Source organism: Liolophura sinensis, chromosome 8 (assembly GCF_032854445.1).
Source record: "Liolophura sinensis isolate JHLJ2023 chromosome 8, CUHK_Ljap_v2, whole genome shotgun sequence".
Lineage (NCBI taxonomy): Eukaryota > Metazoa > Mollusca > Polyplacophora > Chitonida > Chitonidae > Liolophura > Liolophura sinensis.
The window spans coordinates 3553901-3566137 of record NC_088302.1 but is presented as its reverse complement, the minus strand read 5'-3'; the positions used below and the strand labels follow the sequence as shown (position 1 = coordinate 3566137).

The following is a 12237-nucleotide window of genomic DNA, read 5'->3' as shown; positions in this document are numbered from 1 at the left end:
CTATCCAAAACATGCGGCATGGCTTTATAAAACATGGTTTTTAGTATGTATTATCACATTGCTGAAAGTATGGCATAAATAGGGCAAATACCGTACTGACACAACTGAGTTTTGCTGGCAGTTGGCAGATAAGAGTTCCTTTCAGAGGAGAAGTACTGAGTTACACTGCCCAATTTTTGCAAATTACAAAATTTCAGATAACAACTTTCATTAGCAACATGATGGCTTTTCCTGAGATTAAAAATATCTGACCAATAAAAATTACAACGCGTAATCTGTTTGAACAAATCAAATGAAACGTTTGAACATAATTAAGATTCAAAATAGTGAGGCAAAGATTACACATTACTCACCACATAAGTACTGTTAAAGCCGTGCTCTCTGGTAATAACTACATGCTAGTCACACAGCTGACATGCTCAGATAACACATATTTGCACACAAACCTGCCACTCTGTTGGTCACCGAATCACTCTCCTACAACACAATGATCTCACAAGCATTAAGAATTGACAGAGAACTTGAAAAAAATTTGTACAGATGCCAACAATGCTAAACAAAGATTATGAAATTACAATAACCCTACACAAAAAGTGATGTATTGTTAAATAGTAAGCAAGTAGCCAGCCTCCTGATTCCTCCAGAATGCTGGTGATCAAAATGATCCGATGAATTGACATGCACTAGAGAACAAACTATTGTTTATTTATTGATAGATCTGATTGTTGTTTAACATTCAGGCATATGGGTGGGGAAAACCCAAGTGCCTGTGTTTCAGGAAGTTAATGACCACCTTCCTCATGTGTAGCATACAGATATGCACACCAAGGTCCTCAACCAAAGTTAGACTGCACAAATGCAAAGATGAGCACCATCAATCGCTAAGTTGTTAGATCCTGGAAATGCTATTTGTTGCATAAATCGCCGTACTCAATTTGGCTCTTCATGTGGAACTCACTAGACAGGTTACACAGCTAGACCAAGATAGACTTTGTCTATGGCCATTCAAGGCTTGTGAAAATCACAATATATATTCATACAGTAAATGAGATGCTAAAGTCTGCGAAAATGATACATAATAGACATAACAGAGAAATGATTTGCAGAGCCAAGCACATGTGCATGTACCTGATATTAGAACATAAGCACACTGTGAAAGGTAACAAGTTTTTTTAACATATGATCACTTTACCCTTCATGTTATATGGTTATACGTATATACATATATTACACTTCCTTTCCTAGTAGAATGACAGCATGGACTTACATTGGTTGTTTTGGTGTTTTGAGGAAGAAGAGCAGAATCATTATCCAGTAATATAGCAAATTTCCTGATCAATGACTCAGAGTCATGGGGCCTCATGTTCTTCAGGACCCCGACCGCAGCGTCGTCAAAACCCCACACATCTGAAACATGAAAGTCAAAACCGTACACATCTGAAACATGCAAGTCAAAACCCTCCACTTCAGAAATATGAAAGTCAAAACCATACACATCTGAAACATGAAAGTCAAAATCCCACACATCTGAAACATGCAAGTCAAAACCGTACACATCTGAAACATGCAACTCAAAACTGTACATATCTGAAACATGAAAGATAAAAGCCTACACTTCTGAAACATAAAAGTCAAAACCCTACACATCTGAAACATGCAAGTGAAAACACTCCACTTCTGAAACATGAAATTCAAAACCCTACACATCTGAAACATGCAAGTTAAAACACTCCACTTCTGAAATATGCAAGTCAAAACTGTACACATCTGAAACAAACAAGTCAAAAGCCCACACTTCTAAAACATGAAAGTCAAAAACTCACACATCTGAAACATGCTAGTCAATTTATTCATACAGATGAAACATGCAAGTCAAAACTCCACACATCTGAAACATGTAAGTCAAAACCTTACACATATGAAACATGCAAGTCAAACTGTACACATCTGAAACATGCAAGTCAAAACCTTACACATCTGAAACATGCAAGTCAAAACCATACACATCTGAAACATGCAAGTCAAAACCTTACACATCTGAAACATGCAAGTCAATTCATTCATACAGCTGAAACAGGCAAGTCAATTCAGTCATACATCTGCAAATGACAGGGGCACTGTCACACCATTGCATCCTCAGCACTATTAGTGGTGTTTTTGTGTATTCACTATATGTCGTCATGGACATCACGGAAGTAGTGCCTGGCACAAGTTAGACCGATTCATAACGGGTACCCAGAAGTTCAAAAATTTGAACACTACATTTAGAGGAAATGTAAAGGTTTGCTTGCCTTTGTACATACAGTAAGGTGAAATGTAATCTACTATACAAGTTGTATCAGGTTAATTAAAGCCAAAAGCTAACATATGTGATGTATGAATGTATTGTACAGTCATGCTGAAATTTGGTTACAGTGTAGGTATATTACAGTATAAAACATAGCATTATGCATTTAACCTGGCATTGACTGGATTGCATACATACTGGAGGTGACAAGTGTATGTTATCACCTTCAGATGTATGCTCTCCGGCCGTAAGTGGGATGGTCGTGGATTTCCCCAAGGCTCTGCCTGGTTTCATCCCACCATAATGCTGGCCGCCGTCATATAGGTGCAATAATCTTGAGTACGGCGCAAAACACCAATTAAATCAAATCAGATGTATACATAGTACTAAATGAGGACCTGTCAAAGGTCTGGCACAAGGACTGTGATGCCATTTTACTGATGTCAAATGTTCCTTTCACAGCTCAGCATTATGACGTCATGTACTGAAAGACAAAATGATGTGAACTGTAGAAATTAATACATTGTAACAATCATTTTTTGACATAACAATGAATCAAGGACCTGCTTCACACAAGGCAGGGATTTACAAATAAGCCACCTTCCCATCTGTGATATGTGTGCAAGGTCTGAAGATTTTTCAAATAATCTCATCCTCAACCCTACTTCACTTTCAGTCCAAATGACTGTGAAAAGATCAAAATATACGTACATATGTTACTGTCCTCTGAGGCCGCCAGAATGTAGTCTAGACTCTCCACAAATATGATCTTTGAAATGGTCGTATGAGGATGCTTGTGGGTGGAGACCTGCAATAGAAAGCATAGCATTAGACTCATGACAAGGTACACAGAAGGCAATGAACAGCCTTTTTTCTGGTGATCACTGCTATCTCAAAACTGACAGCATTGTATAATATTAGAAATTCACTTGATTTAGCAAGGAGAAACACTTAATGCAAATAATCTTTGCTATGAAATATAATATCATTTAATGTGTGCTACACTCTATATCCTCTAATTTACAAACATTACACAAAAAGTAATCAACAAGTTGTAGAACAGAGAATTTGATGAATAATATAAAGGGTGAAAGATACTTTTAAAATGTCAAATAAAAAATATGACAATTACACACAGTATAATTTGAAAGCAAATAGTGAGGTAAATACATGATCACGACAGCTAGAATATGTATATATGCAAACAGTTTTGGTATACATGTATACAATGGCATGTGCAAATAAAAATGCATTCCAGTTCACCATGGTTTGTACATGGTCTATTAAGCTTGTTGACTGAGCTGAATATGTTGTATTTAATCAAAATATACGGTGGCACTTTATCAGAGAGCGAACACAGTTTGTTTATAATTGAAAGCCATGGGTAAATTCCTTATAATTTTTCAATAAATTATAAAACTTCACCTTAATTGCATAATTACTTCACTTATCACCTTTACCACTCCAGGGATATTGCATTCTACACAAACTACATGTATAAACTTAAATATCGCACAGCTAGAAGCAGGTAAAACATATTCAAAATACTGTTTATAATCCCTGCAAAAATACAATACACTGCAAGTTAAAATATTCAAGTTTATGGAAAATTCTTGTTCATGGAAAATTACAGTTTATAGTAAATTATAATATCTGTATAAAGCAGCTGTTGATGGATTGAGAATAGTTAAGAACAGAGGGATGTCTATCAGTACATAGACATTTGCATACATGTACATACAAAGGTATACTGAGCACACAGCCTTCATGCAACACACATGCAGTATAATCCTTCCTGTATATAAAACAGCTAGAAAACAACGTTACAAGCAATTACCTTCATGTCCCCGAGAAAATGCTTAATAATTACCAAAATAATAACAAAAAGCAGCATATTAATAATCTTTAAATAGCTCTTTCGAAATTCAACATTAGCTATTCAATTAGCTGTTCAAATCAGTTACAAAAAAAGAATGCGCCAATGTGTTCAATACAAACCATGTGACAAAACAAGAGTTGAATGTTTAAGAAAGATTGTAACAAGCACCTGAACTTACAGGTGGGATAACAGGCTGATTAAATGTGTATGTGACTGTTACACAGATATAGGTGTAATGGTTATGACAGGTTGAATGACAGGATGCTTGAAGGTGTAATGACTAGTATAAAGGTACAGGTGTAATGGCTGTGAGACACAGGTGTACTTACAGGTGGGATGACAGGCTGGTTAAAAGTGTAATGACTGGTAATGACTTTGTTGCTAAAGCTGCTGCCAGTTTCCGTTTTTGCCTTCTCCTCCTCTGACTCTTGTTGCTCAAGCATCAACTCCCTCGCTTTGCTACCTGTACGACGAGTCTTCTTTATCTTGGAGTCACTTAAGATAAAAGACTCCTTGCTGAAAATAAATTAATAAATTTGCGTATGACATAAAGTCCCGACTCCAAGATATGGTAGACACCGAAGATGGTTCAACTGAAATATAGGAGCAATAGGATGTGTTATGACAGTTATGACATTGGTCCACTATATTCAACATATGAGTAGGAATCACAATAAATGTTCAAATGGTACAGTAAAAAATACAACATCAGTAGCCTAAATATATGGAAACCTTAATTAATGGACTGAGAAAGCAACCAGTGCACATGTAAGCCCATCATACATCCGCCCCCTCTAGACTTCATCCCAACCATGGTGCAGTAGTGACTGATACTTCCTCCAGGTTACACACTGTTGAGATACATTTCCCATCATGCATGTGATCAGATCAAAAACTGACAATTTGTTAAACTCTGGGAAGTAAGTATATGAATGAAAAAATTTAATGTGCACTTTTCCTTCAGCTTAGATGTGAAACATATGAGAAGTAGTTTGATGAGAGTAGATGTGAAGTCATCTCAGGTTTCAATGCATGCATTTGTTACTCCACAGCTCTCTTGCTAAAAGAAGCACCATAGTGCGGGTATAATAAGAAGAATGGAGGGCAGGGGGATCGTAAGCTGTCTTTTCTTTACAAAACCTATTCTGCACTTATTTGTAAAAGCTGGGACAAAGATTCATATAACATTTGTATTTCAACTTCTGACAACAAATGTCACATGACTGAACAGTTACAAAAAATAAAATACTAACTGTAAAAAATATAAAAGATCAAACCATCTGACTGTTACCACTTACACAGATCATTATCACCTCTCATGTTATTACCATTCATGAGACTTCCAACATTTCTGACTGACCTGTACATGAAGTGGTTAGACTGCATCCTCTCCCACTTTATGACAGCTCCTTCATTGTCACCACTGAAAATCAGAATTGGCACCTTTCGTGCTGAAAATCAGAACAAAAAAAATCAATTAATCATTATTGTTAACATGAACAAAAACAACTGAGTGAAAAAAACCTGATCATAAACTGCTATGTACATGTACCTGTTAACGCACTGTTAGTAACTGAGGGAGCAAAACAATAACATGCCTATACAGAAAATGTACAAAAAGACAAAATAAAATCACAATGTCTATAATAGCCTACTAATTCTGACTCCAAACCCTATACACATAATTCATATATTATATCAGATTCCTAAATCTTCAAAGCATATCCAGGAGGATATATATTGCTCTGAGACTTCATATAAACAGAGTAGACACTTTCCCCCACTCGCAATACCATGTCTTACTTTGTAACGTCGAGCTATACATCATTTCACCTTCCGCAATTAAGAAATATTCTTAATGAAAATTATGAATTGTTTTAAAATGCCAAATTTGCAGGGAAAACATAAGCAGCATGTTGTGTATAAACAAAGCATGAATTCCACATTAAGCCCAAAAACGAAGATATGGAAGCGTGATGACTGACTATAGCAGAGACTCTCCAGCTGGGTGCGCCACTTGAGTGCTGTGATACAGCCTGAGGAGTTGTACTTCCACACGATCATATGACGACGACTGGTTGATGCTGGAAACAAACAAACGGGTAATACACTAGGAATAATTTATTTGTCTGCCATAAGTGTGCAGCTTCAAAAACAAATAGTTTATGTATTTGAAGTTTCATGCCGTCATTTTAAGTGTAAATATGTAATATTATATAGCTCAAGCTTACTTCTTAAAGTTTACAAAATTACATTTTCATGACTTAAAAAGACCTACAATGGTAACGACAACCACTGGTAGCTTAATTATCGCCAGTATTTGTTTTCCAGAATTCAGACACATCCAAAGTTTGTAGCATCTGACAACAAATCTACTATCCCTACATATTTATTATCTCCTCTGGGTCTGCCCTGTCCTACCTGCCAGCATATTCAGTTCTGGGGAGAAGCTCATTTGCTGTAGATAGTACTTTTCCTCTTCCTCATGCTGGAACGTCCCAATGAAATCTGAAACCTGTAGGAATACAGCAACTAGGATAAAAAATAAAAAATGAAACACAAATGAACCTAGAAATTGAATCATTTGCTAGCTTAGAAAGATGTGCATGCCTGAAAGTTCCAAGTGGACTAGGGGAGATAACTCCTGACTCACCATATCAGACTCATCAATCTTATGTTTCACATTATTAAACTGAAGATGACTTGCACACTGAAGCAGTATTGAAGCTGAGGTTACAGAGTTACCACTATGCATACATAGCTTTCAATAATTGACCTAAATCACCAATTTGATCTTTAATACAAACATGCATGTATGCATGTCACGGAGGCATAATACAGACACAGCGAAGTGAATGACTCACATTATCCCCTGACTTGGGGTCAAACAGACTGGCGTAAGACGAGCCCCCGGCCACCCAGATAGTCTTACAATGAGGTACGTAACAGATACCAGACACTGTGTTTACGAAGTTGTCCAATCGGTGAACAAGTTTGCCGTCAGCTGACCAGATCTTTACTGTCTTGTCAAAAGATCCAGTAAATATCCTGAAAGTATATGTTATATATACACATATAATGTATCATAGTCTGCAAAGGAGAATGAATAGTTCATGAATAATTGAAAGTGACTGATTACTCAGATATCAATGAAAAATTTCCATATACTATCCCCTTTAGTTTAGGCAGCTAAAAAGCCCTGTTCAGGACAAACATTCTTAAATAGGCTTAGTACCCTTGTAACTTGATATCAAATACTGGAACAACTTCAGTTAATACAAATACATGTAGCATAACTGCTAATCCTAATAAGTTGCAATAAAACCTGTTTCTAGAGAAAACTCAATACACCTACCATGTGTTGTTCTCATTGTCTTTAGCCAGAATCAGGCAGGAAATCCCAGCGTTGTGAGCTTTATGGTTGCTGAAACACAACACAAGTATTTTGAGAGAACCCATATATAACCAGTGAAAGACGTACCTGTACAGTAATATTATAAAAGCTAAGGTTAGGAAGAGTAATGTCACAAGGTTACCATATGTGTAGACTTTCTATCTAATACTTCCTTACTTATTTTATTGGTCTTATAACTGTTGCAACTAAACAAAGCTTAACGTATACAATGTTAATCAGGTTTGTATCTTTAGGAAATCAGGCCAGACAGCTGGGCTAAAAACCACCTCCCTTCATCATGTGCTTACTATGTGCCTGGAAAAACCTATTTAAACATGTGCTGACAACATAAGGTATGGTGCAGCTACATACCATCACCACAGCTAAGATCAAATTTTACATATACATGTAGATGTGCAGAACAGACATATGCCAGTAAACTTCTCACACAGTACAAGCATGTAAATAACTCACATAACAATGGGTTCCAGGCTGTTATCCCCAGTATATGAGGAATCATATATCACCAATTTCTGATCATATCTGTCAACAAAAACATGAGTTTAGGCTGGGGGATCAACACATATCTGTCAACAAAAACATGAGTTTAGGCTGGGAGATCAACACATATCTGTCAACAAAAACATGAGTTTAGGCTGGGGGATCAACACATATCTGTCAACAAAAACATGAGTTTAGGCTGGGAGATCAATACATATCTGTCTACAAAAACATGAGTTTAGGCTGGGGGATAAACACATATCTGTCAACAAAAACATGACTTTAAGCTGGGAGATCAACACATATCTATCTACAAACACATCTGTTTAGGCTGGGGGATCAACACATATCTGTCAACAAAAACATGACTTTAAGCTGGGAGATCAACATATATCTATCTACAAACACGTCTGTTTAGGCTGGGAGATCAATACATATCTGTCAACAAACACATGAGTTTAGGCTGGGAGATCAACACAAATTTGTCAACAAACACATCCAGTTAGGCCAGGAGATCAACACATATACATGTATCTGTCTACAAAAACATGAGTTTGGCTGGGGGATCAACACATATCTGTCAACAAAAACATGAGTTTAGGCTGGTAGATGAATACATATCTGTCTGCAAACACATCAGTTTAGGCTGGGAGATCAACACATTTATATTAGAATCTAATGGGGAATTCGTAAAACCCCTTTCTGTCTGTATCAAGACAGACCAAGGCTGTGAACTTATTTGTTCTTTCCTTTATTGCGTCACAATTATCAGTGTGTATGTCTGCTCAATTAACATATATGAAGTACACATGCACTGCAATATCACAGAAGAAAACCTCGTATTCTACTGTCAGTTTAGACCTTCTGTGCAGCTCGAGTCTCCCATTGTCATCATTGCTGTGTCAAGAATGTTAATTTCTTTCTAAATGGTAATGGGTGAGTAGATTAGCTCCAGTCCCATAACACATGGGCATCACCACTATACCTTATAGTTTACATTCAAACATATAACAAATGTCTTCAGATAATGACATGTATTTATTTACACAAGCAAAGCACACATAAATTTTGAAAACAAAGCTGAGTGGAAAGTTGCTCACCCAGCAGAATAGATACGAGACTCATTACAGATGATACACTTGACGATGTCTGTGTGTTCTCTGGCAAAATACAGGGCCTTTGTGTTCACTACATGACCGCAGTTTCGCTCTGTGATTTAGGACAAGAAAATGAATGATTATTTGAAAGTCTTTTACATTCTTCTTTAGGTTTAAATGTGATATTAAATACATGGCATAAAGTACACATGAAAAGAAAACAGATACAAAAAAAGACATAAAATGCTTTAAGACAAAATTTACAGCGCGATCTTGATACCAACATTATGTTATTAGTATGATATTTACTTCAAATATTTAATTCACATATGTTGTAAATTATATGACTTGGTATAGAAACTCATACAAACACCGAGAATAAAAAAACCAGTTAGCTTACCTTGATCCAATAAGAAGACCTTGATACCCCCGACAACTCCACAAACAAGCTGTTGTCTTCTAGGATTGATAGCCATACAGTACACGGGCATGCCAATCTATACCCAACAAAAGTACACATCAGGAATGAGTTTGTTGTTCTTATTACTGAAGAAATTTGTTTTTACAGCTGCTAGATAAACTGTGCCAATGGAAAGTCAGAGCAGGTGTCCCACTTTTAATTACCTGACACTCAGGACAAGGATATTACAGGCAATAATCATAACATGTCATAAAATAAATATAGTCAGAACCCTACACAGCTACATAAATTAAGGCACCCGTACTCCCTCATAATTTTGGATATTGTCATACTGAATACTTAACATGTGTTGAGAAACAGTATATGTAGGTATACATATGCAAGAAACTGTGTTTTGTGAATACTGCAAATTATTACCTGGTTTTAAAAAGAGTATAGGTTAAGAAAACAGTGTATAATAAATTACTGAACTATCAGGCTTGGAACACTTAAACATTTAAAATCACAGGGATTAAGAGCAGGTAAGGTATGACCAGGTTTCACACAGGCTCTCCAATGTTGGGTTTAGAATGATGACAGCTAAATTCTGAGAAATCTGTTGACAATGATTTTAGACTCTCTGTAAGGCTTTATAGGTATGCAAAGGATATGCACATGGCTGGCGGATGATATGAAGTAAAGAGAAACTACCCTAGACTGTGTTTTCAGCAATGTTTACAATGTAAGTTTTGATACTTTTGATCCCCACTCAAACAGTTTGTTAAAAAAAGTTTCTGAACATGACACTTCCAGCACTAACCTGTATTCTGTCATAAACCCCACCTCCTGAGGCCCAGGCAACAATAAAACCATCGTTAGCTGCAGACAACACAAGCTTAGCACCAGACCTGAACACAGCAGAATGAAAACATTGAACAAATGATTGCAAATAAATTACTTTACTAGAAAAACTTCACAATATGAGCACACGGAAAACTATTTATTTATTTATTTACTTATTTAACACTTATTTTACAACCAAGCTCAACTATATTTCACTCCACACAAACTCTTGAAAGAATTTATCAGTAAAGTAATACTCAAAATATCTTGAACTGCATACATTCACAATCTTGGCAAACATATTTTTCAATACTGAGAATCATTAATTTAAAATTCACTTCTCAAAAACATACTTGGCCCTTTAGATTAGCATAACAAGAGACAAGTCTATATTAAACACAAGTACGAGGATCCAGGGATATTGCAGATTACATTCTAGCTATCAAATCTTATAGTTATATACAAACATAATATTTTCATTGACAAAAAATCTGATTTAAATTACCAGTAGAGGAAGTCTGTTACCCATCCTCTGTGCTCATTTGCACTCAGTAGAAGTCTGCCACTTTCAGCTTCCCAGGTCTTCACAACACCATCTGGACAATTAACACCAGAACAGATCAAGTTAAACCAAAAAACCACAAAAACCCACATCCACATACACGGGTGCGCGCGCGTGCGCGCGCACACACACACACACACAGAAACACATTTCATCAGGTAATAGAAACAATCACCACTCAGCATCTGCCACCTATGCAAGCCATTTCCAAGCTGTGTTTAAAGTTAAAACACTTGATTCTCTAGCTTTACACTGCAGTGCTTGTGAATAACATCTTTGCTTTACAGACAGCATAGCTACACAGAACTTCAACATATGGCAGAAAGTAACAAAAACATAAGTTTTGTGACTGAAACAAGTCTTACTGAGACATGGCCCAGCTAAGGTTCCCAGCACAGACAGTATATCATGTATATATTAACCGCAACCAAGACATATGTACAAACTTTGAAACCAAAATTCATTACTGACTAAAAGAAAATTTCTCAGGAAAAAACTAACATTCTCCAACAGAATATCCGTGTTGTAGTCCCTATGGGTAAATGAAACTGTAAAGCTGAATGTGCTGTGTGCCGAATGGCGGAATATATACCTTCACAACCCATAAGAATTTCCCTCCTGTGCGAGTTAAATCCGAGAGCGGTGATGCCACGTGTGTGTGTCTCTCGGACAATATAGTGCTTTTCCATAGCCATGATCAGAGATGGCAGATTGTCACAGTTTTCACAGACAATGAATGAAGAAGGAGAACTTTATAAATACAACGTCTCGGCAAGACACAAGGTTAAGCTAAAGCGGCAAGCCGTGTACTTCACATCAACCGATAACGGGCTACTACAAAAAACAAACCCGTTTGAATTACTTTCACGCATGTTTTTGTTTTCCTTCAGATTTTCGGTTTCTGCTTTAGAAACTTTACGTTTACAAAAAAAGTCACATATTTCAGAGATAATGGTTTTAACACCATGTTCTTATTTCCGACGATCGGCAGCCATGTCTTGACAACCGCACGCCACGCATGCTCACTATGGCCTTTCCATCGCAGAAGAATGTTTAATTCAGGGTAGATAACTCTAAGCGCATATCTGTTATCGACAGATTTCCTTCAGTATGAACGTGTTCATCGACTGAGCCCTTTACAGTCCTTGCCAGGAGAAAACGAAGTGAGTCATGTTTGACATTGCTTGTGGGTTTTAATATTATCGATTTGCGAGTTATGACTGACAAACTGAATTTCACTCATTGTGGCTTAATTAAATAAACTAAATTAAATA

General features: G+C 36.6%; 1 protein-coding gene across 1 annotated transcript in view; it reads right to left on the bottom strand.

Moving 5' to 3' along the window:
- The window catches only part of LOC135472426 (uncharacterized WD repeat-containing protein alr3466-like), an 18254-nt gene extending 6296 nt beyond the window's left edge, over positions 1 to 11958 (bottom strand). The window contains 17 exon segments of the mRNA XM_064751925.1: positions 350 to 397; positions 400 to 447; positions 450 to 477; positions 1268 to 1407; positions 2999 to 3095; positions 4496 to 4682; positions 5527 to 5617; positions 6152 to 6250; positions 6588 to 6681; positions 7031 to 7214; positions 7522 to 7590; positions 8035 to 8103; positions 9162 to 9270; positions 9559 to 9655; positions 10379 to 10466; positions 10907 to 10997; positions 11556 to 11958. Coding sequence (XP_064607995.1) covers positions 350 to 397; positions 400 to 447; positions 450 to 477; positions 1268 to 1407; positions 2999 to 3095; positions 4496 to 4682; positions 5527 to 5617; positions 6152 to 6250; positions 6588 to 6681; positions 7031 to 7214; positions 7522 to 7590; positions 8035 to 8103; positions 9162 to 9270; positions 9559 to 9655; positions 10379 to 10466; positions 10907 to 10997; positions 11556 to 11658 — 1642 coding nt within the window. The 5' untranslated portion in view covers positions 11659 to 11958.
- Between the last annotated feature and the right edge of the window lie 279 nt (positions 11959 to 12237).